At 38.2% G+C, this 26,011-nt stretch overlaps 1 protein-coding gene across 2 annotated transcripts in view; it reads left to right on the top strand.

Moving 5' to 3' along the window:
* LOC131158149 (metal tolerance protein C4) overlaps positions 1 to 19,337 on the top strand; it is a 32,600-nt gene extending 13,263 nt beyond the window's left edge. Inside the window, exons 8-13 of one of the 2 annotated variants that reach the window (XM_058112798.1) lie at positions 14,370 to 14,489; positions 16,581 to 16,682; positions 16,788 to 16,860; positions 17,253 to 17,320; positions 18,808 to 18,868; positions 18,962 to 19,337. In XM_058112798.1, the coding sequence (XP_057968781.1) occupies positions 14,370 to 14,489; positions 16,581 to 16,682; positions 16,788 to 16,860; positions 17,253 to 17,320; positions 18,808 to 18,868; positions 18,962 to 19,086 (549 nt within the window). In that variant the 3' untranslated portion in view covers positions 19,087 to 19,337. The remainder of the gene's footprint in view (positions 1 to 14,369; positions 14,490 to 16,580; positions 16,683 to 16,787; positions 16,861 to 17,252; positions 17,321 to 18,807; positions 18,869 to 18,961) is intronic. The other variant, XM_058112799.1, reaches the window with a different exon arrangement.
* Positions 19,338 to 26,011: the final 6,674 nt, after the last annotated feature.

Raw genomic sequence — 26,011 nt, 5'->3', positions numbered from 1 at the left:
AAGCCCAAGATTTCTCTAGTACACATCTGATGTGAGACTGTAACAATAGACCCCAGTAAACTTCTGAATGAGATTATCTTCAACACTCTTAAACAAACAAGAGACCGAGAAGGCATTGATGGATTGTTTGAGCAATTCTACAACCAAATAAAATAAAATAATGAGAATACCTCCTGCGTTATCTGTTGCATTCGGCACAGTCCATTTACAATTCTTAATGCCCCATAAACTGTTAACCAACCTGTTGTCCATGTGAAGGAATTCACCGTTTTTTCCTGAAAACAAATACATCCCCTTTCCAGTCGTTGAGAAACAATCTGATTATAGATTTTTTGTTTTATCATTGAGTCCCCTCTCATTCCATGTGATTAACTTCCTCAACATGGGATCAGTTCACCAACCCAGCTGCTTCCAGCCTCTCCGAATTAGAGTACTCTCCGAGCTTGTCATAGCTTTCAGAGCATTCCAATCTCTTCAATTCCCTACTTGGGCCTTGCAAGTGGCTCCTACCTTGCTGTTTTTTCCCAGAAATAAGAAATAATTACCTTGCCCTTTCCTAAAAGCCATTTAAAGATATCCTGATAGTTTTACTCACCAAATTCATTTTGCAAAGCTCCCATTTAGACACCTGCAGATTGAAATCTGTGCTATCAAATCCCAAATTATTAAATTCCCTCAGAAACTTGGTTGTGAGGCACACCAGAAGAGTGGTCACCAGCCAGGACAGGGCAGACCTGCTTCATTGAGCCTTGCTGGATCTTCTGAGAGTAGATAGACCCAAAGAAGACCTGCTGCGAGTCCAAAGAAACAAAAGGCACAACTGGAGGGGAAAGGGGTGAAAGCAGCTGACTTAACAGGCGAAGGGGGGAGGGGGATTCGGATAGTGGGAGGCTGAACAAGAAACCACCTGGGCTTGAACAAGAGGGGCTTGCAGCAAGACTAGCCCCCAAATGCTTGAAGCTTGCACAAGGTAATAGGCAAACGGAGTTGAGCCCAGAAGAATTGGAAGGAAGAGCATTGGCAGCCTCACGGATGACATGCGCGAAGGATTGTGTCTCTCCATACGTCTTGTCCACCAACTTCGATTGTGACTTGGTGATGGAAACCTTGATGCATCCCCCATGGTGAGGGCACACACACTTTACTAATGGGAGAGACAAAGGCGCAGCTCTATTAGGAACATGAGGGTGGCTCAAACAGTATGGCAAGAAAGTCTTAGGATAGCTTGTAGGGCTAGGGATCATTGTAGGACCTAGCTCCTTCACTGCAGAGTAGAACTTAAACCAGCCTTTTGAGTCAGAACCCTTCAGAATGGTGATGAGTCAATGATCCTTCAGTCTCCTCCATTAATTTTGGGGCAAGGAGCTTGCCAAACAATTTTGTTTAAGTTGGAGTAGCAAAGAATTCTCCTTCGACCTCCAGCATTGAAGCCAAGAGGAAGTCCTAACACTAAGTGAGCTCCAGAAATCATCTAGGGCAGCTAGGAGCCATTTGGTTTCACCCATGTCAAGAAATATGGAGAACTGCCTACCTTTGCAATTTTCAGTCACCCTAAGTAGGTCGACCTTCTTGCCATTCAGAGCAAGGTTGGAGGACTTCCTTTCAATGAAGATGGCCAACCTGCCATCGCGATGTATGGCGGAGAGAAAGGAGTTGAAGGAGGCTACAAGATAAGGAGAGAAGTTTGAGGTTGGGGAGGGGATCGTGGTAGAGGAAAGGATTGTGAGTCACTCTAGGGCACAGATGAAATGCTGTGAAGCGTCTAAGGACCGACAGAAAAGAACTTCGAGGAGGAGGAAGGATTCGTGAGTGGCTCTAGGGCTCTTATGAAACTTCTGTTCGTGGCTGAGAAGTAGGGCTCTCACGGGGCAAGGAGCTTTAAGCGTCATATCAAGAGAACTTCAATTGTCATTGAGAGAGAGAGATTTTGAAGGGTAGCGAGGAGAGAGGGTATCAAGGGAAGACAGCTGTGAGGCTTCCATGGTCTCCGACAAGAGAGAGCTTCGAATGTCTAGTCGAGAGCATCTTCGAGAGAACCATTCCCTTTTGCAAGAATTGTTGATTCTATCTCTCCTGTCCCTCTCCCTCTCTGTTTGCAGGGGAAAAAAAAGTCAGAGATCTGCAATTGTGGCTATTGAAGATGATTCTTTCAATCTTATAAGGATGAGGATGACTAGTGAATTTCAGTAAATGGAAGGTATCAAAGTCTTTCTTTTTTCTGAAATGAAACAGTTTTTGGTAAGTTTTTAGGCTTGTTGGGCATAACTAGAGGAAGAATTAGGTTGATCATTTTCCTAGAGGATTATGGAGTGAAAAGTTTATGGATGCCAGATGGTGTTAAACTGGTTTTTTCTTCTAGTCTCTTGAGAATAGGAAAGGTGCATGGAGGATTGAGCCATTGGCTGTGGCCTTAGGAACAGACAAGAAAAGATGATGGAATAAAGTTCTAGGGTTGCAAAGGTCTGTCATTGGTGGGGCTGTCCCTCAATTTTGGATGTGATTTGGGCTTATTATAAGCTTTAGCAAGGGGAAGTATGGATGTGTAGCAAATAGAGGAAAAGGGTGGGAAGAGGAGTATGAGTTGCTGGGTTGAAAAGGGGGTGACAGTGACAGTGACAGTGACAGTGATGGTGAGGATGTTCAGCAGGATCAGTAGGTTCTATTGAGCTGATTGTATTTTCTCTCTTTGTTTTCCATTTGTGTTTCAGGATTCTTCATCCTCTTGGTTGTACTTTCTCCTTAATGTTCTAACAAATTTTCCTTTTCTATAAAACTGATAATTTTTATGATGGGATTTTCTCGGTGGTGCTGATGAAGCAAATTGTGGCTTGGATGTTGACACTGACATTAATGAGCTAGGTTTGGCTTTGTTATTTATATACTAGTTTTTAGTATGTTGGAAGTTCTTGTTGTGCTGTCGCTTGTTGACTGTTTTGTGTATAAATTTATGTTCTCTTCTTTTTTCCCCCAATATATATTTATTCCTTTTTCATTATAGGCTGGTTTGATATGTGTTGGAATTGGTGTATTCCCTAGAGAGGGGTGAATTGGAATTTTAAACTTATTCCTAGGTTTAACCAGATATTAGCAGTATTTCACAACCTAGGGTCTGTTTATGCAATCCCAAGTGCGCAGATAAAAATAATATGCAGAGAAATTAAATCATGCGCAACATTCACAGTTAATTGAAAATAACATACATGTGCAGTAAATAAATTGTGGAAAAATAAAACAATACACACACAATATGTTATCGGGGTTCGGCCAATACTGCCTATGTTCCCGCCTCAGCTCGCAAGCCCGATGATTCCACTAATACTCACTTAACAGGTGGAGCGGCACCTGATACAATACCTGGTCAAATTACTAGGGTTTACCTCAACCTTTACAACCGATCCTTATAGGCTAGATCAACACCCCCTCAAGCCACGCCTGGAATACAACAAATCAATATAATTTTGCGTACAATGAAAGGTGCTTCTCCAATAAGCAAGTATGTACCGATACGCACAAACAATAACTAATGCACTCACAGATAATAGAATTTATGCTCAAGTGAGATCTTGAAAATTTAATTTAAGATGATATATTCGACAAGTGAATATTCAAGGTTACCTCAAAACCCTAATCAAGTATCACACAAATATTTTATCAAATATAATCACAGCAGATACTTAGGGTTTAAGCTTGCAAAGGATTTATCAAATAAAGTATGCAGACTCTCAAGTCTTGCAATTTGAATGCAAAGACTAGGAAGCCAAAATAAGTTATTCCCAATCAAATATTTATATACGAAATATTATGGGAATAAACAATCAAGAAAAACTCTCAAAAAGATTTTTAAATATGTATGAATATGTGAGAGTAATGCCAAGGAAATGATTTGAAACGATGCATAATAACACAATCAAATCTTCCTACACCTTGCCATTGATTTGCAAGTTAGGAGAACTAGAAAAACTGACTCTCTATTTCAAAATGATATTTGCTAATAAATATGTAAGAGAGTGTATAGAAATATGCTTGGAATATTGAGTATATAGCAAAAGAAGTATAAAAGATTTGAGAGAATTTTTCCTAGTTACTTTTGCTAATCTAGTTGCTAATCAAAGCAAATGAGGGGATATATATAGATATCCCTCAAATTTTGACCGTTGGGGACCTATTGGGGATTTTGAAAGAGTTTAATTGAAAATTAACTCCAATTATCCTTAATTAATCACGTTAAAAATAAGGTAACCCGAGAGTTTCGATCGCCCGAACAGACACTCAGAGAAAAGAGATTTTTTCAAGTTCGGGTGCCTGAGGAAAAGTTCGAGTGGCTGAGCAATGGCGAATTTCCCAAACGTTTGAGGTTCGGTCGCCTGGTTATCAGTTCAGTCTGCCGAAGGGTATTTTTGAACTTAGAGTTCGGGCGCCTGGGGAAGGTAGAAAGTGACCGCTCTTATGTTCGGTCGATCGTGGACATTTAGTTCAATTTTAGTTCGGTCGTCCGAGCCATAGTCAACAGGTTGACCTTAAGCTAGTTCGGTCGACTGAGGCATTTATAACGCCAAGGTTCGGTCGCTTGAAGCCCTTTCAAGCTTCAATTTTGGTCTTGATTATGATAAGACCCCTATTCATATACTTATAACTTTTGAGTTATAGGGGATTTGTCATGAGGTTCTTGGGGACCAAGAGTTAGTCTATGGTCTATGCTTTTAAATTAAGCCCAAAAACTTGGCGTCGGTTGACCTTCAGTCGACCGAAGTCTGTGTAAGCCATGTTTTTGTCCTTGAACTTACTCAACCATGTGTGAATAAGTTATAGCATTTAGGTTTGAGAGGTAATGGTTCCTATGGTCACTCTAAGGTATCTTGAGCATAAATACCTATTATGCATGATATGCAGATTATTACAGACCATATGATTATTACAAACCCAAAGAAAATATAACACAATACAATACAACTTGAAAGAAAAGTAAAAGAACTTCATGTTCTGCTCCTTTGCGCGTGGGTTGCACCGAAAGATGTGCTCGTTTAAGTGCTTCTCGGCTTCCATTTCTCATTTGTCATCCGTACTTAGAAAAGTAAACCTGTTCATACACTTAGCACACAAATGAAATACTGTGGTTTGTCATAATCAAAACAGGAGACGGACTCAAAAAGTCAACAATATGGCTGCAAATGCAATAATTTGAACACATGATCTCTTTGTTACGTGGGGGCTATACCATGAGCAAATTACTATTTTCCTGGTTTTGAACACTTACTAGACAGTTTTGTTAGGTTTATAGGATTTAAATTTATGAAAAAATAAACATATATATATTTATTTTATATTGTTAATAGAATCTTACAATCATCTTCGGTTAATTTTTCTTATTATCTTAGGAGGATACCTTATTCTCCTTTTTTTATTTATTCACCCTTAATTATACCTCTTTTTTCTATTTTTTTTAAAAAAAGAATCTTATGATCTTGATCCGGTCTTGTTACTGTTCCAGCTATCCATGTAGGATCTTTATTCCTGATTAGCAGTCTTGTCTAATATGGGAAGGGAGGGACTTAGTGACTTACATGAGTGAAGTAGCATCATGAAGGGTGTGAGGAATGGTTTCTTAAGGATTCTCAATTGAGAGCATCTGCAAGGAAGAATCCAGGGCGTGTGGGGGATCTCCCTCTTGCCTCGGTTCCTCTGGGTCTTGAAGGATCTGAGTAGCATGATAGGTCAGTTGAGGACTGCTTGCGGCTTGATCGCAGACCACCTAAATGTTCTGTTTTGTAGGATGGAGGTGGGTTCTGTAGTGGCAGAAATCCCACTCTCAGGAAGAATTATTTGGTATGGGTTCTGCATAAGGACAAATCTGTTAGCATGCTCATTGGATTGTCTTTTTTGGGGTTTGAGAAGCAATCAGAGAGTCGTTTGAGAATCAAAAGAAAGACAGGAAACAAAACAAGCTATAAGAAAGGAGCTAATGTTTGTCATAAAAGTTGGTAGGTGAATGGGGAAATAAAAAATGCTGGAATATTCTTCGTCAACTGCTGTAGAACTGGAGAAGTGAAGGGACAGACTGAGGAAAGGCAGGCAGGGGTCATATTGATGTTGATGACAACCCTGCAGATTATATCTCCAATTTTTGGGGATGGAATGATGCTAGGACAAGGTCTATAGTAAAAATTTTCTTCAGGAATTGGGAAAGTTGGGAAGGTGCTAGTGACATGATCTCTAAAATTAGGAGGTTTGGAAGTCAAGTCTCTTATTCATTTTAACATGAGCTTTTCTTAGAAGGTGGATTTGGTGTTTTTGGTATAAAGTAGCATCTTTGGGGAAGGGTTCTTTGGTACAGGGCAAGAAGATATGGATTTTTTTTTAAATAAAAATTACTGCTCATGTTACTGTAGTTACCTACTTTAGGTTATTTATAGGTATTTGAGCTTTTTTGGTTTGTTTTATTTTGTGTGATGGGATTAGTTCAAATCGGTGGTCATCATTTATTCTTGCAGGTTTTTGTGGGAATTAATAAACTTTATGCTGTTGGCTTTTAAATTCTCTTAAAAACTAGAGTTTGCATGATAAAAATCCAAAGAAATTTTCTCCTTATTCCTCTCTTTTAGGCTTTGATTAACAATTTTAAAAAATCCCTGCCCACTTCTCTTCCAACTGCATTCCTGTTATAGCTAATTATTGCTTGGAATGGAATGGATTGACCACCAAGGGAAGGAGTGTATTTTTTGTTACACATGGAGTTTGGAATGATTTTGAACACGTGGAGTTTGTGGTAGCCAATGGGTGACTTCTAGTCAGTTTGAGGGGTCTTAGGAGAATCCGACTTTAACAAAAGAAATAGAGAGTGGAAAAGAAGCAGGACAACCCCATTCAAGCCAGGACCAGTTTCCCAGGAAGCTATTTGGAAAATTTCACCCCTAACCAAAGTTAATTTCTCTGCCTGGGTGGCAACTTTTGGGAAAGATCTTCATTGTTAACTCTTCAGACAAAAATCGGAATGACTGTTCTTACCATGTGCTCTTTTTGTAAATAAGATGCTCATCTATGGATGACATCATGCTTCACTGTCCCTGGACTAGAAATCTGTGGAATTTGGAAACTGTTATGTCTGGCCAGCACTGGGCTAGAGCTGAGACAGTGGAAAAGGAGATCTAGGCCTGGAGAGAGATTCCATTGAACACTGAAAGTAAAAAAAAAAAAAAACCCTGACCTTGATCCTTCTCACTATTTTTTTGGGTCATGTGGAGGGAGAGGAACATGAGTTGTTGAAGGAACAGCTACAGTTCTTACAGCCTTGAAAAAAAATGCTCACAATTCGTAGTACCCAATTTAATGAATTGGACAACCTACAATGTTCAGTTTTTGGATATTTTATCACACAGATTTCCAATTTTTTTTTCATCTTTCAAGTTTTTATTTTTTATTTTTGTTTTGCATATTTCACTTTAACCTAACTTAATAGCTCGTTTAGTGGACTGTATATGTTGGATACTTACCAGTTCTAAAATTTTTTGGACACCTTGCAACACAAGTGATACTACTCTTTTTTCTTCACTGTAGCTGCATGGCAGCCCTTGTCTCTTTTAATGAATTCACCTTTTTCTCCTGGTCCGAAAAAAAAAAAAAATGAAGAATAAGAACTTTCCTCTTATATTGCCTACTCTGTTTTAATTACTTGTATTTCAGACTCCAAAGTAAGTGCATTGTCTGCATCAAACATGTCAGATTTTTCTTGTATATTCTTGCATTTAATACACAATTAAAGTTTATTAAAGATAGAAAAGAAAGAGAGGTACTGCTTGGAGATATCAAAAATAGAAAGAATGTAACTACACTGTCTCTGCTGCCACTGAAAAGGAAATTTGATTTGAGGTTTTGTATACAATTGCCTTCTCTTCCGTTCTGTGATAGCCAATTTTCTATGATGGCTAGAGTTTTCTGTATGCTCTGAGTACTGAGTATGAATGCTATGAATGTTCACCCAAGTTTATTCCATTTTATTTTAGGCATGAAGCGTAATTGAGACATTAGATGAGGCAGCAGCTGCAGCAGTATGTCTTTGGCTAGTTTCATTGATACTTGTCTTCTTCAGTTATGAAGAAATTCAGAGTTTAGAATTTGGAGAGGAAGAATAGAATTGAGAGAAAGTTTTTCTATATTTGTCGGTGTGTATTTACATTGTACAGTGCTCCTATTTATACAATTTCTTCAGTAGACAATTAAAGTAAATCATGTTGATTACACCAATTAAGTATCCGTGTCTGGTGGTTTGAACAATCTCAAGAGAGAATTTCGGTCTTTATTGCCACACGGTGAATCTTGGGTTGCCTTGTGTGTATGGTCTTCATATTGAAATCTTGTTATTTCCTTAACACCCCCCTCAAGTTGGAGTAGACATTGATCATACTCAACTTGCTCAGTAAATGGTTGAGTTGTGTGGGTTCGAGTGCTTTTGTGAATAAATTCGCAAGCTGCTGACTTGTGGGTATGTGAATAGTTTGAATAACTTGATTTTGGATCTTCTCCCGTACAAGATGGCGATCGATCTCTATATGCTTTGTTTGCTCGTGGAAAACTTGATTACATGCGATGTGAATAGATGCTTTATTATCACAATACAACTTGATTGGTTGTGGGTGAGCTATCTAGAGATCTGTCAAAAGTTGCTTTAACCAAGTAATTTCACAATAGGTTGATGCCATAGAGCGGTATTCTGCTTCAGCTAAGGATCGTGAAATTGTTGTTTGCTTCTTGGTTTTCTAAGAGATTGGTGATTTTCCAAGTAAAATACAGTACCCACTAGCAGATCGCCGAGTGTCTCTGCATTGAGCCCAATCGGCATCACTAAATGCATGTAACTGAATACCACTGGAAGCTGACAAAAGAATTCCTTGCCCAGATAACTGTTTGAGATAGCGCAAAACTCGATGTGCTGCATCCAAGTGGGAAGTTCGAGGCTTATGCATGAATTGGCTCAATGTGTGCACCGCATATGCCAAATCTGGTCTAGTGATAGTCAAATATATCAATTTCCCAACCAGTCTTTGATATGAAGATGGATCCGAGATAAGTTCTCCATCCGTCTCACTAAGTGTCAGGTTTGGTTCCATTGGTAGATTACACGGTTTTGCCCCAAGGAAACTAGTCTCCTCAAGTATCTCCAAGGCATATTTCCTCTGTGACAGGAAAATTCCAATTTTGGAGCGAGCTACCTCTATCCCTAGAAAGTATTTCAAGAGACCAAGATCCTTCAGTTTGAAGCATTCTCCCAAGTATTTCTTAAGCCCATTGATCTGTTCCAAGTTGTTTCCTGCCAAAATAATATCGTCTACATAGACCAAGATGATGGTGAAACTTGTTTTGTGGGATCGGACGAACATAGAGTAATCTGCTTTAGATTGCTTATAATCGGCATTGATAAGTGTGAAAGATAATTTAGCATACCACTGCCTGGATGCTTGTTTGAGGCCGTATAGAGGCTTGCTAAGTTTGCAGATCATGGTCTCCCTCTTTCGTCCGAAACCAGGAGGAAGATGCATGTAGACATCTTCATCGAGATCACCATGTAGAAAGACATTATTAACATCTAGCTGAAAAAGGTGCCAATTGTGGACAACAACAAGAGCGAGGACAGTGCAAACAATGACCATCTTGGCAACAGGGGAAAAAGTTTCAATGTAATCAATCCCTTCCTTTTGGTTGTAGCCTTTGGCAACAAGGTGAGCCTTGTAACGTTATACAGATCCATAAGGATTGTGTTTGATTTTGTACACCCATTTGCAGCCAATGGGTCGCTTGTGGGGTGGAAGAGGAGTCAAAGTCCAAGTGTGATTGGCTTCCAAGGCATCAATCTCAGCATGCATGGCAGCACACCACTTGAGATCCTGCATGGCTTGCAAAAAAGACGGGGGTTCTTGTGCAATGGAGATAGCTGTGGTGAAAGCACGGTGTGTAGAAGAAAGGGAATCATAAGAAAGAAAAGCAAAAAGTGGATAAAAAGTACTTGAAGAACGGACTGCTGCCGAGTCAGATGATGGGATAGGACGAGAAGGGAGTGCTTGTTCAACATGGAAATCCCGTAGGTAGGCGGGTGGCTGAACTGCATGTGTGGATCGCCGGATAGGGACCATTGGAGCAGGAGAAGGGGAATGAATGGGAGGTGAGCCAGGAGGTGTCTGGGTAGGGTTGGTGGAGAGAAGATCTAGAGAGTCAAGAGGATGTGGTAAGATAAAAGAGGATGGTTCAAAAGGATCCTCATAAAATCAAGATTTTGTGGGTGGCAAGATCATATAACGCACAACCCTTTTGTCCGTAGGGATATCCAATGAAGGCACAACGAATGGCACGAGGGTCAAATTTAGAAGGGTGGCGGAAGTGAGTGGAGGCATAACAAAGACACCCAAATACTCGAAGTTGGTGATATTTAGGCGAGGTGTTGTAGAGTTTTTCATAGGGAGATTTCCCGCCCAAAAGAGGAGTAGGGGTTTTGTTGATCAAATAAGTGGCAGTAAGAAGAGCATGACCCCAAAATTCTTTGGGCATGTTGGTCTGAAATAGAAGAGCTCGGACAACATTTAAAAGATGACGATGTTTATGTTCCGCAACCCCATTTTTTTGAGGAGTGGAAACGCAACTAGTGTGATGCACAATGCCCTTTTCATAGTAAAATGAGGGAATATTGAATTCAAAACCATTATCACTCCGCACAATTTTGATTGTATGGGTAAATTGATTTTCGACGAGTCGAATAAATGTTTGGAGAAGAGAATGAGTCTCCGACTTATGACGTATTAAATAGACCCAAGTATAGCGAGTGTAATCATCAACAATGGTCAAGAAAAATTGTGCCCAAGTGAGTGATGGAACACTGTAACCCCCCCAAATGTCAACATGTATTAATTGAAAAGGTACAGTAGAAGAAATAGAACTTGAAGGAAATTCAAGACGGTGTTTGTTTAGCCAATGGGCAAATGGAACATGGATCCAAATTAGAACAACTGCCAAAAATATGTTGTGAAAGTAAAGACAAGACTTTATTGGATAAATGCCATAAATGGGAATTCAATGTAGCCACCTGATAACGCGCGGTAGATGTCTTGTGGAAGTAGTACAGTTCATCCTTCTCAGTGCCCTGTCCAATCATCCTCATCGAGCATAGGTCCTGAATAAAACACAGGTATGCATAAAAAACGATTAAGCAATTGAGATTTTGACATAACAGGTGAACAAAAATGAGGTTAAAATGAAAGGAAGGAACACAAAGAACATTTTTCAAAATAAGGGAAGGAGAGAAAACGATGGATCCAATATGTGTTACCACAACATGAGAACCATCAGGTAGTCGTATTGTGTGACCAAAAACAGGAATATAATAGGTTAAGTCAGTGGGAGAGCGCACCATGTGATCGGTGACTCCACTATCAAGAATCCAAAGATATTCGGAAGAAAGATGGGAGAATATACGTAATAAAGACTCAGTAGTACCTATATGGTTTGCCATAGGTGATGACTGGGAGTGGAGCAAGGCTGAAAGTTGTTGGCATTGATCTAGAGTAAAAGGAAGACTGCTAGTGGATGGATTGTTGTCAGCGGAAGAGACCTGGTGTGCACTTGGTTTGGAACCCGAGCTAGTTTTATGGGGTCCAGTTGGGAACCCATGGATGAAGTAGCAGCGATCCACAGTATGGCCTTCTTTGTGACAATGAGTACACTTTGGTCAGGGCTTGCGAAACAGCTTGCCATCTTTTGGTGTGGGGAGAACACCTTTTGCAGCTAATGCAATCCCATCTATAGGTGAGGGAGTTTGGACGTTCCGTTGACAATCTTCTTGAAGAACTAAACTGTAGATGCGGTTGATCGTGGGCAAAGGATCCATCAAGAGAATCTGGCCACGAATCACACCATAGGTATCATTAAGTCCCATAAGGAACTTCATGTGTGCTGGTACTGTTGGTATTTAGAAACATCTCCCTTAGAGAGATTGGACTAAAGAGACGACAACTCATCCCATAGCAATTTCAGCCTTGTAAAATAGGTGGCCACAAATGTATTACCTTGAACAAGATTATGGATTTCTTGTTCAAGATGATACATCCTAGGACCATTAACTTAAGAAAAACGCTCCTTCAAATCTATCCAGATATCTCGAGCAAGATCACAAAAGAGAACACTAGCAGAAATTTCTTTTGAAAGAGAGTTGAGAAGCCATGCTTTTAGGATGTTTTTGCAATGATTCCATTGTTGTTACTTGGCAGAAGAGGTCTTGGAGGGCTAGGATATGGAACCATCAATGAAGCCGACCTTGTTCTTGGTGCTGAGGGCAATGACCATGGATTGGCTCCATGTGTTGTAGTTGGTTTCAGTCAAGAGATTGGAAACCAAGATGATGCCAGGATTGTTGGAATTATTGAGATAAAAAACATGACTTGGATCATCAAAATTGTCGATGCCTGTAGTATTGGTAGCCATGGAGACAAATAGAAGAGTTTTTTTTTTTTTTTAAAGATGAATATGGATGTATGGCTATCTGGGTTTCAGTGCTGCGTGGAAATTGGTGCACCCACGAGTGACCTTAGTATTTGTGCAATTAAAAATTAAGAACATGGGGGCAGCATATAAGGAGATTTGAGAAAGGTAAGGTGTAGATCTGAGATTGATCAGCAGGGATATTGTTGGTGGTGGCGAGAACGGATGATGACAGAGAGCCGAGGGTGGTAGTAGCCGTCGGGAGTCAGAAAAATTGTAAAGAAGATCTGCACGTAGTCCGGAGACGATGATCCGATCTGCATTGCGTCGAAGGAGGTAGAGAGCTGTTGGTCGGAGCTTGAAGAAGTCGGTGCCGGAGAGGTCGGCAATGAAGCGTGGAACGGAAGCAATGGCGACGAGCAAAAAGGAACTGGCGATAGTGGAGAGAGGGAGAAAAGAGAGAGAGAGGCGCATGCGGCTTTGCGATCGGCAATCAGCGATCGGTGATTGATGTCGAAATCCTAACTTGGCTCTGATACCATGAAGAAATTCAGACTCTAGAATTTGGAGAGGAAGAATAAAATTGAGAGAAAGATTTTCTATATTTTTTTGTGTGTATTTACATTGTACAGTGCTCCTATTTATACAATTTCTTCAATAGACAATTAAAGTAAATCATGTTGATTACACCAATTAAGTATCTATGTCTAGTGGTTTGACCAATCTCAAGAGAGAATTTTGGTCTTTATTGCCACACGGTGAATCTTAGGTTGCCTTGTGTGTATGATCTTCATATGGAAATCTTGTTATTTCCTTAACAACTTAGGAATGTCTTTTTCATCATTTATAGGCACCCTAAACACTACTAGTACTGCTGTCTTGCTTCTTATCCATGCCATGAAGTTTCAATGTTTCGCATTTTTGGTGCAAGAAATCAACTGTTTCTTAAAATGCTTTGGTAAAGTTAATTAAAAATGTGTATGAAAACGTACTTATTAGAAAGTATACACTTTGTTTGCCCTTGTTTGCATTACTGTTGCTAATGAGATGTTTATTTGAATTGCTGACTTTGATTTGCATCTTGTAAAGGTTGAACTGTAGAGTTGATTTCATTGATTAAGACATTGCAAGTACTGGTGAATTTAACTCCCAGTGCACAATGTTTATGCTATTGGTGGTCTGATTTATACTACATATCAATGTTTTTAAAGGGCTCAATCGAGGCTCGCCTCAAGGCCCGACATGCCTAAAATTCCTTAAAAGGCTCAATCTAAAATACCAAATTCCAAGAAGGCTAACTCAATTTATATTAACTCTTACAAATTTGTGTAGAAGACATGCCTTTTGCTCCTTTTTAGTTGAGGCTTACACATTTTGAGTGTGTGATTGTCAAGTTAAATTTGGCTAGAAAATTTTAACTCCATGTTTATATAAAAGGAATGTCATAATATGAGTTGATTCCTAAAACTCTTGAACCTCAACCTTTCCAAAAAAATTGAGAGTTATATCTTAGATCTTGAAAATAATTTGAACTTTGTAATGTTAAAGATATTTCGTCATTATTTACATAAAGAATTCAAGTTAGCAATTTTTGAATGACCAACAAGTAGTTTGCAGATTATATTTGATTTTTTGTTTTACACTATGTTTGTGATTTTATTAATTTTTCTTAATTTTTAAAATATATGTAATTTATTTACATAATTTTATCTAAAAATAAAATTCTCAAAAGGCTAACGCCTGAACTCATTAAAGCTTACACCTTGTCTCTTAAGGGTCAGAACACCTCGCCTTATGCATTTCACCTTTTAAAACACTGCTACACATTTATAGTTCTGTTCTATAAATATGTCAGAATTATAGTTTTACTGTGTCCTTTATGTGTTCCTTTTCAACTGATCTCAAATATGCAGGATGGTGCTGCAGTTACCGGACTTGCAATTGCTGGATTGTCATTGGTCGCTGTGAATACCACTGGGAATGCAATATACGATCCAATTGGCTCGATTGTGGTAGGCAACCTACTTGGAATGGTGTGTAATCCTTCCTCCCTTCAAAATTTATCAGATACTATAATTTTATTTGATTTGGCGAATAAGTGCATATGCATTCAATTGTATTTGTCAGCCTAAAGTTCATTAGCAACTATCGAGAGAGAGAGAAAGGGGGAAAGGCGGGGGGGGGGGGGGTGCGCATTTTGGCTCAGTTTATCCTAAGTGCTCTCCTGGTTATTCAGTATCTTATGCCCAAGAACAGGATTCCCATCTGTTCACACATCAAGATTCCTATGAATATTACATTTTTTTTTTTATATAACATGAGTAATCTAATGTTACTTCAATAAGATTACCAGCCCTTTGATATGTAAAAATGATAATAATAATATCATGGTTATATATATATTTTTATTATGATAATTATTATTCAAAGCTGTACTGCTATTTTTTTATTTTATTTTATTTTATTTTTTTCAGTAGGAAAGGAAGTTAATTAGGAGAGAAGAATGTATGAAGAGGATGAGAAATCCTTAAATATCAAACAAAAAGAAATAAAACAAAAGAAAACTATTATGGTGAAAGAGCTTAAATAATAATACTAATAATAATTTTTATGATATTTAAATAATAATATTAATAATTATGATAAAAATTAATTAATTTCTTCACCCTTCTACCGCCGCCACGCGGACAAACTTCATTTCCTCCAGGACCAGACAACCACAACCCCATCTTATCCACAAGTTTTTGGGCTGCTTCCTGCTTCATCCTTCCCATCCATTTCCTCCACAGGAATAGACAAAATCCCATCCTGTTGATCTTTTCCCAGACCAACTTCCTCAAAAAGAGAAATTGCCTCCAAACTCTCTATGGAGATGGACAGACACACAATAGATCCCAAGTGAATCAGGTGACTTAGATATATACCCTTGTTGTTTTCCAAATTTCATCTGATAACAGACCTTCATCACATGCAAACTTACTGACAATATCACCCCATTGATTTTTCTTCTTACCAGTAAAATCATTTTCTTCCAAATCCTTCTTTTGACCATTAATGTCCACCTGTGCTGCCTGATGAAGATAGACCTTAATGTCCGACTCCCTATGGACCCTATCCTTACTATAGTTAATTGCCTCATCTATGTTTTTTTCCCCCACACATCAAGATTAATCTGCACATCATCCCAGAAAAGTGTCTTAGCCTTTGTGTCCCTACCCCCATTAACATTATGCAGAGGATGTTCATGAGCCAATCTTTCAGCATGCATTTTTTTTTTATATAGAAAGAGAAACATTATTGAAAAGACAAGTAGTCCTCAAGCAGAACAATGAAAGAGGAAACTTCCAGTTTCTGACGACATCTTAAAAACAGAAACCCTTAAAAAAACCAGCGCTATAAGCCCAAAGGGAAGCCAAGTATAGAAACCTGTCCCAAATAAATCCCACTGATAATTTCTTCCCTGTAAAAATTCTAGCATCTCTTTCCAGCCAAATTCCCCACAACGCAGCCCCAAGAGCACATCTCTGTATCCTTATAGCATCCTTTCCAAACGAGAAAAAGAAATAGTCATCCTATCTTCTGACTGAACTTGGACAGACCCATAACTCTCCAAACACTGCAAAAAGAGACTGCCACAAGTTCCAGCAAAAGAGCATGGAATAAACAAGTGAGATACATCCTCTGAACTATTACCGCACATAAAACACATATCCAGCAACAGAGCTTTAGAAGGTCTCCTACTGTGCGGAAGCCCTTCGTCTTAGAAGGAACCTTAGCCTCCCCCCAAAAAAAGAGGCATGGAGGGAAGATATTTGTTTCATTTAAATTTGGGCTTGAAATGGGTAGAATAAAGACTCAACTGCATCTGCATTGCTTTACAAATCTCTCAATAAGGCATATAATGTGAATGACCTCCAAAGTACGTATTTCTATAGGATTCCTTGCTAGAAAATTTGTTTCTGTATTTTCTTCCCTGGCAATCACACACAGAATCCCATGCCTGAATTGATGAATGCTTCTTTTGGTAGCTTTTGAATGTGTCGTGAGCCATATTATGACTCCTGTTAGCCAATTGTTAAACATACCGCGGGGTTTTATGTGCTTGAACTGATTTTTTAATGCAGGTAGCTATATTTCTTATCCAGAGGAACCGTCATGCCTTGATTGGCAGAGCAATTGATGATAATGATATGGAAAGGGTTCTTCATTTTTTGCAAAATGACCCGGTATAGTCTGCATTCATTTATTATGCTTTAATTATACTTTCTATCTTCTTGTTTACACTTATTTGAATGCTTCCTCTGCCCAACCAATATAAGATTCTGTTGTAGGTAGTAGATTCTGTATATGATTGCAAAAGTGAGGTGATTGGACCTGGATTTTTCAGATTTAAGGCCGAAATAGGTATCATTTGGATATCCCCTAACCCTTCCATGATTCCTCATGAAACTAGGCTTTTAATTGTTTTTAATGAATTTCTATGCCACTATGATATTCAAGCCTGGGAAAGTCGATGCATGATTCTTTGAGATGTCAGTATATCAGAAAGTTCCATATGATGTCAAATGCTTGTCAGTATCAGTTGTTTATCGGAATATATATAACTGCTGGTGCAAGTTTGTGCATTTTATTTTTAGATGTCAACCAGTCAGTTGAAGAAATAAAATAACTTCCTGCTATACCAGATGGATTTCTATTCACTAAAGTTTATTTGAATCCATTTTAACAAATCTTTCTGCTTTGATTTGGAATTGTTGGAATTTCAACCTTATCTGAGGGTGTCAAGTTTGTGCCAGATTTTAATGGTGTAGTGTTGGTGCAAAATTATCTAAAAAGGAGTGGACGTGAAGCTTGGGCCAGACAGGTTAGTTTGATCCGTTGTTTTCTTTTTGGTTTATTTCAATTCAAAATTTGGCGAGGAATCTGTAGTTTTTATATTTATTTACATATAATCTTGAAATCATTTTGCAAGCCGCATTAGAAATTCCTGCCAATTTAGGATGGATGATCATACAATATTATCATATATGTTGACACTTGGCAATTCCTGTGGTAAACTCGTTGATTGTAGCAAATGTGTAAAACTGTGTACAGTGGCACAATTTTAGAAAGTCTACTGTCTTTATTATAAACACTCTAAAATTGAAATACCTTTGATAAGGACTATTTCATTTAAATAGGGTAAATCAATTTTCTCTCCCCAACTTCTATTCTAATTTTTGGAACTTTTCCTAGCATTTTAAAAATAACAATCTGACTTGGAGATTCCCTTGTTCTCACTACCTTCCATATCACTGCTTCATTGTCAAATACTGCAATAGGAAGTGATGCTGCCAGCGATGTTATGCTTTGGAAGGAAAATTGTGTCCAAAATTAACCATTTTTTCCCTTTTTGATTTGCAATCACACTTTTTTTTTTTGTGTGCGTGTCGGGGGGGTTGGAACCATGGTCAAAAGCTAAAATATTCTTCACATTATTGCTTTTCTTTACCATATTTTTCTATGGGCACCAGGGTGGGTGGAGGGAACTTATACTAACCAAATCTTAGGAGAGGTGTATAATATATTTGAGATCTTAGGGATTTCTATAACTGCTAGTTAGTTGGTGGTAGGTAAGTGTAATTGCCCACCCTGTCCTCGAAAAAAAGAGTACAAGACCCAATGTAAACGGTTCACACGCAGACACACGTTTATGGGCAGGATACAAGCATTGTTTAAATAAAGTTTCATTAAGTTTGACACACATACACAATGCATAATATTGTATTACACATTCATAGTTTGATTGAATGATGCTTGTGAGGGCATGGTGATTCCTCTATATATGGAGTTTTTTTGGACGAGAGAGAGAGAGAGAGAGAGGCCAAACGTCAAGAGCTCAAATGAATTTTATCTCCTCGCGGGACTCTCAACTTTGATGCCAGATCATAATGATAAAAGTTTGAGTGCTTAATTTTATGAAATACCCCTATTCCCCATCTAAATAATTAAATAACCAAAATGCTCCTTCATGCTAAAAACTTGTCTTGACATGCCTCAAGTGTCTTTCCAAAATGTTCAACTGTCCTAGGTAGGTCATAAACTCCTTGTGTCTCAGTGATGTGCGATCCCAACTGAGGGGCTTTTTGTTGTGTAGATGGTAGTTTTCAGGTTTAGGCACTGTCCTTTTGATGGGCCCAGCGTGTAAAAGCAGGCTGAGTCTTATGCATTCTACCATTTGCTATATATAGTCCATGAGGCTGTGAACCACTTCCTAGCTGTTTGGATCCCTAAAAAACTAGAAACTGTCATGCATGTGGGTGAGCTGTAATGTATTAGAGTTATCTGACTGCAGTGTACTGATGTACGCAGTTTCGAGAAGCTGCAAAGGAGAAGGGGGATGCGGCTTTGCTTAAAATTATGTCAAATTATGGTAAATGTTGATTTGAGCAGTCAACTTTCTAACAGTATTTTTGCTTATGATGCAATAAAAACTAGGATGCAATGTGTAACTGTGTTATGGCAGGTGAAGAAGTGGTTACAGCTCTTGGTAGCGAAGTTGATAGGCTTGAAAATGAGATCCAGGAGATTGTTCCTGGTATTCGGCATGTTGATATAGAGGCACACAATCCAATTGGCCTGTCACCATGATCTACAGTTTCCCATGTTCAATCAATTTTTTTTCTCTTTTTTTTTCCCAGTCAATCTTGCTACTGATTACTATCCAACATTCATGATGAATTTCATAAGGCGCATCCTGTATATTTCATGAGAAGTTGACAGTGTTTGTTCTAGAGTCACTAGGGAGATACCAATATATATTGGAACAGATTGGGAGTTCCAAAGTTGGGTCTTAATGAGCTTCAATGATTGCTTAATCAAGGATAAATTTTAGCAGATAACCCAATGCTCAACTCTGGTTTGGCCACTATGTTTTAGTTGCTTGTTTACATATTTCTTTGATGGTGGTCTGTGGGTGTAACTTTTTCCTTATGACTCGATGCTCAATAGATGTGAATATCTGCTATGCTCTTTTTTCGGTAATCCTGAACTCCCATCCTCCGATGAGCCCTTCCCCCTGTGCGACACTAAACTGGGGGCTGAAGATCGTTCCTCAGCGCCAAAACAAGGCATGGTTAATAAGCACGGTTGCATACTTGTATCAACCTTCACCTCAAGAGGCCCATGACTCTCACACAAGCCTTGCAACGCTTACCCAGTTTTTGGGTGGCGCGGGGTTGGGTTTTGTTTGTAACTGCTGCCATGCTTTTGCATATTGATTTTTTTTGTTTTCGAGTAAGTATTTGAATGGAGGGTCTTGGTGGCTTCATGGGAACATTTTTATTGATCGAGTTAAAATTCAAATTCACCGGATCCTTTAAAACAATTTTTTATTTCTTAATTGCTGCAGAGAAAATACTATTATTGGTTATGGGGTGCCAGCTTCTGTTGCCATTTTCATTCGCATGCTAATAATAATCTTAATTTGCAGTGGAACATCGTAATTTTTGGATTTTCTGAGCTTTTGCAGTGTCAGTCTTATAAATTAACAGTAGGCAAACTTGTCTCTCAGCATCTTTGAAATATGAGCACTATGGCTACTGAAGGTATATACGAAACACACAAGTGGAACAGAAGGTTTATCAATGCATGTGGGTGAAAGAAACGGGAGTCAAAGTACCTATGCTACAAGTTGAGTATGGGGCTGTTTTCCAGTGTCTTGTTTTCCTCCGTTGTGTTTAAACATGCTCGAGATCAATGAGACCATCTTGTAATTTTTAACATGCCAGACAGCAATCAATGTTGATGTTGATGTGTTTCGTTCTCCAGTTCTTAATTGGAGACGAGATTTGCTGTGATGTCAATAGCTGAAGATTTGAACCTTCCAGATATTTTAATCCATAGAACTTCACCAGTAACAGAAGCTAAGGCGCAATGAAGCTTTTGTAGAAGATCTGCTAGACAGCATTTTGTTTCTTAGATTTCCAATTGACGGTGAGAAAAGACAAGTGAGACACAATATTAAGTTTAGGACTTTCAAGATTCAAGACAGCATGAATCATTATATATCCCATTGGAAAACATGTAGGTTTGGCCATATTATCCTAATATCCTATAAAATACCTTCTTCATGCGTAAACCCATATGTGAAGATAATCATCCATATGTGATTAGCCTCAAGAGCTGCGATTTCATCAATTCCCATAGCTTTGCACCATTCAGGTAGCTTAGCTGCTTGATCTTTTATATATTTTAGGTTCAATATAAGATGAATTGGAGACTGAAAGCTCTATACGCAAGTGATAAACAATTGCAATATAAGACTATGGATAAACAGAAAGATTACATAGCAATTGAACGGGGAGGAGTTGCCTGCAGAGATGAGAGAGAAATGGACGGAGAGAAAGATGGCAAATCCGGATGATATTCTTTTGATTCAGTTGACCATCCCATAGGACCAGATGGTAAATCAGAATGAGAATTAGTACTTATGAAGAAGACGAGTGGAAGAAAGTATGAACAAACCCATCTCAACTCCACAAAATCTCCAATTAATCTTTTTAATCGAACAATCCAAGCACTAGTAAAACTCTCAATGTAACACTACCATAATTGCAATAAATCCTTAAATCAGCGTTGATTGTTGCTCATCTTATAAAATCACATTCAGATTCTACTTAAACAAATTAATGCCTCTCCTTGCCCCCACAGGAATGGAGCAGTGATAAGCGCTGAGTAAGATTTGCGGAGGATCGTGGGTTCGAGTCTCAATAGATGCGCTCAGTGATCGGCCTGGCTACACATGGGGATCGATCCCGACATGTGTCCTAGGATGAAGATTCGAGCGAATGGCCGACCGAAAGGCGAAGAAGCTGTAAACCGCATCAGGCTTAATCACGAGGGGCATACTCTAGGGGGGTGTCACTTCGAGGGGTTAGTGCCGCATCAGGGGGTCCAAAAGGCTCATTGATGGCTGGAGTCTCCATCTTAATAAAATAAAAAATAAAAATTAATGCCTCTCCAAGCCTAAAGCTTACTTCACACAAATGGGTTATCGTTATTTTACATAAAATATTACATATCAATATTATGTAAACATGATAATTATCTAGAATTCGATTATCTGTATCTTAATATCTAGTTTTGTTATATTTATATTTAAATTAATATGTATAAGTGTAATGCACGTGCTCCATCACTACTTCTTATGCATATGCATACGTGTAATGCACGTGCTCCATCAAGAATGAGTACGCCTAATAATTGGACGAAGACAGATGAGCATGGTTGGGCTTGCACATGTTTAGCCCTAGACCACCTATCTCTTAGGTTTCCCCCTATACATTTAGTAGTATAAAATGTATAATATATATAATACAAAATATTAAAAAATATATATTTCTTTATGTAACTATTTAACAATTTTTCTTCATTTTTTTAACATTAGTGTGAGACATCTGCATTGCAGGTGAATCCAATTTTATTTTTATTTTTTTTAAAATACAAAAAAATTAATTTAATGTAACTTTAGGTTTTACCTTTTTGTCGCCCTTTATTTTACATATTTAAAGTTTGACATCAATTGTTGGCTCCCTTGCTCGCGAAGGTGGGCCTCTAGGAAAAATTATAGTATTCATTTCCACTTTCATTGAATTTGATCTCCTATCAAATAGGTTAACAACAAAAGTTGTAATCCATTTTATGTGACTAGAATAGTTAGAAATTATTAGACAATTGTAGATGCACACAAAATCAATTAAAATGCAAAATAAATAAATAAATAAATAAATAAATAAATAAATGTTTTCTTCCCCCTAAATGTTAAAGAAAAGCAAAAAGACACTTGTTGGCTGCAAGAACACCACATAATGCTATTTTGATGAGATATAACTTATAAGTTTACCATAAATGACGAAGCGAACAAATATTGCTCGTCTCACCTTGGTTTTCTTTAACCAAGTTATTTAAAAAGTAAAACAGATAAACGAATACCAAGCAGAAACATAAAAGATCTAAACAAAATCAAGTTACAAAAGGGTTACCATTATATAATTAAAAGATACTTTACAATATTTCTTTTGATAAAATAGAAATATCCAACACCAATAAGTCATGTATTCTAGATTTCGTATCCTCATTCTTCCTACTTGTAATTAAAAGATAAGGACATAGATTGGTAAAAATCACACCAAAACCTAATAAATTAGACATCCTTTTAATTAAAAGCCAACCCATCTAAGAAGGTTGGGAAGTTGACCAACTCTCCATATTCTTCAAATCATGGAAGCAATGGAATAATCCCTTCGTTAGTAGTGGATCAAAACATTTAAAAATCAACCACCGGAACTCTCTGTTCCAAAATTCAATGTGATGAAGTTAAAAGTTAGTTCAATTGCCTATTTGTTTTAGTGGTGTTTCTTATCCTACCAGCTTTCATATTATTGTTCCTCGATGTTGTCTATGACTTGGGATATATGTTCAATTAAAGCATGTTGTGCCCCCAGGGCATTGGTGCAGTGGAAAGCAGACAAGCAATCCTGTAGGTGTTGGGAAAGTAACAAGACAACTAGCACAACGGATAAATCTTTCCCAAAAATTAAATTTATGACAAGCAAAAATAACCAACCAACAATAATAATAAATCACACACCACAATAGAAACACCACGATTTTTAACATGGAAAACCCCTCCAATATGAAGGGTAAAAACCACGGGGCCTATGAGACCCAATAAAATCTCCACTATTATAGAGGCAAAAATTACAACATTACAATCACAAAAAATGCTCACAAGCTTAGAGTAAAAATGATTTCCAAAAGAATCGCGATAAAATAAGAATGAGCGGAAAGAAGTCACTTGAATGTAGTTACTGTTAGTGCTACAAAATCAGTTTCTCTAAAGTTTTTAAACAAATCTCCACCGTCCAGATCGAAGGTCGACAAATCCCGAACGTGCTCTTTAAATTTTAGCAAAATCGGGTCACAAAATACCTTCCGATCGTCGAGTTGAATCGATGAAAACTGCTCAACACGCCTCACACATTGCCATATGCTTTTCCTCATTATTGCAGCACTCACCCCTTTTTTTTTCTTTTGTGTATGTAACGGAACTCCACAGTAGCTTTTAAAAGCTACGACTCCTGCTCCTCCTTTAATTGGCCCTAATGGGCTCCAAGACACATGGGCCTTTTTCTTTTTTTATTATTGTGGGCTAGACCCAACAAATCCCACCCCCCCCCCCCTTCCAGCCCATAAGAGGAAGGAGACATTGATTAATATTATCAAAAAATTTTGATACCGGCTGTCTCGGCACACAACTCAAGCTTTGCACGAGGTACCACCTTTGTCATCATATCAGCAGCATTCTTATCAGTGTGGATCTTCTTAAGTTCAAGCAACTTAGAATCGAAAACATCTCGAATCCAATGATATCTCACATAAATATGCTTTGATTTACCATAAAAGGTTGAATTTTTACTGAGATGAATAATACTTTGGTTATCACAAAATAACGCATACCGTTTCTAAGTGAATCCAAGTTCATGAACCAATTTCTTCATCCACAATAACTCTTTACATGCCTTAGTAACAACAATGAACTCAACTTCTGTAGTGGACAAAGTAACACATTTTTGCAACCTGGATTGCCAAGACACAGCTCCCTTTGTAAAGGTAATCAAATAACTTGAAATAGATTTCCTCGAGTCCAAATCTCTAGTCTCCAACCATGTCTGAATTTGTATAGCTAACCAGAACAGATTTTTCATAACCAAAATAGAGTTTCAAATCAGTTGTACCACGGAGATACCTCATAATCCATTTCACAGCATTCCAATGCTCTCTACCTAGATTAAAGAGAAATCTACTAACTACTCCAATTGCATGAGCTAAATATAGCCTTGTACAAACCATGACATACATTAAGCTTCCAACTGTAGATGCATATGGAACACTTTCCATGTCTCTCTTTTCTTCATCATTAGAAGGAGACTATTTACTGCTTAACTTGAAATGTGTAGTAGGAGGAGTACTTACCACTTTGGCTTTCTTTAAGTGAAACCATTGAAGTACCTTCTCAATATACTTTTCCTGAGATAGCCATAACTTCTAAGCACTTCTATCATGTGAGATTCTCATGCCAAGAATTTGTTTCGCTGGTCCCAAGTCTTTCATGGCCAAAGACTTGCTCAACACATGGTTTAACCTGTCAATTCTAGAAGCATTGTGACCAATAATGAGCATGTCATCAATATAAAGCAACAAAATAATGAAATCATCATTAGAAAATTTTTGAACAAATACACAGTGGTCTGAAGTCGTCTTCCTGTAGCCTTGTTGAACCATGACAGACTTGAATTTCTTATACCACTGTCTAGAAGCTTGTTTCAGGTCATACAAGCTTTTCTTCAATCTGAAAACATAATTCTCCTTATCTTTCACCACAAAATCCTTAGGCTGGTTCATATAAATTTTGCCATGGAGGAAAGTAGTTTTCACATCCATCTACTCAACCTCCAAATTAAGACTAGCAGCCAAGCCCAAAACAACATGGATTGACGACATTTTCACTACCGGTGAGAAAATCTCCCCAAAATCAATCCCCTTTTTTTGATTGAAGCATTTGACAACTAATCTAGCGTTTTATTGTGGGATTGAAGAATTCTCCCTGTTTTAATCTATAGACCCACCGATGTTTCATAGCTCTCTTAGCTTTAGGTAATTTTACCAGCTCAAAAGTGTGGTTATCATGTAGAGATTTCATTTCATCTTCCATTGCACTAAACCATTGTTGCTTCTGCTCACTTTCAAAGGCTTCTTCATAACACTCTGGTTCTCCCTCATTAGCTAGAAGAACATACTCATCTATAGGATATCTCGTGGAGGGATGTCGGTCTCTGGTAGTCTCTTGAGTCAAACTGTAGGTGGTTCAATATTCGAAGTACCTTCCTCATTAACAGTTTTGTGATCTTCCACCACATGATCATTCTGAACATCTGCCTCTGTATCATACTGATTGTCAATCTCAACTGTATCAAGAAAATTTTTAGAAGGAATTGGATCCAAGTCAACTGAGCCATCACTATCCTGAAACTGAGAATTTTCTGTCTTGCCAATGTCTTCAATGGTTTGATCTTCCATGAAGACTACATCACGACTTCTCACAAGTTTCTTTTCGACTAGATCATAAAACCTGTAGCCAAACTCATCCTGACCATACCCAATAAAAATGCACTGCCTTGCTTTGACTTCTAACTTGGACCTTTCATCTTTAGGCACATGAACAAAGGCTTTGTAGCCAAACACACGTAGATGGTCATAGGAAACATCCTTCCCATACCAGATTTTGTCAGGGACATCAATCTGCAGCGCAATAGTAGGAGATAAGTTAATTACATGAACAACAGTATATAATGCCTCACCTTAAAATGATCTAGGTAGTTTTGCTTTCGAAAGCAAACATCTGACTTTCTCTACTAGTGTTCTGTTCATCATTTCTGTCAAACCATTCAACTGAGGAATCTTAGGAGGTGTCGTATGATGTCGGATGCCCTGTTGTCTATAGTACACATCAAAA

This window comes from Malania oleifera, chromosome 6, assembly GCF_029873635.1.
Source record: "Malania oleifera isolate guangnan ecotype guangnan chromosome 6, ASM2987363v1, whole genome shotgun sequence".
NCBI lineage: Eukaryota > Viridiplantae > Streptophyta > Magnoliopsida > Santalales > Ximeniaceae > Malania > Malania oleifera.
Note: the sequence above shows the minus strand (reverse complement) of the source record. Positions and strands in the feature narration are given on the sequence as shown.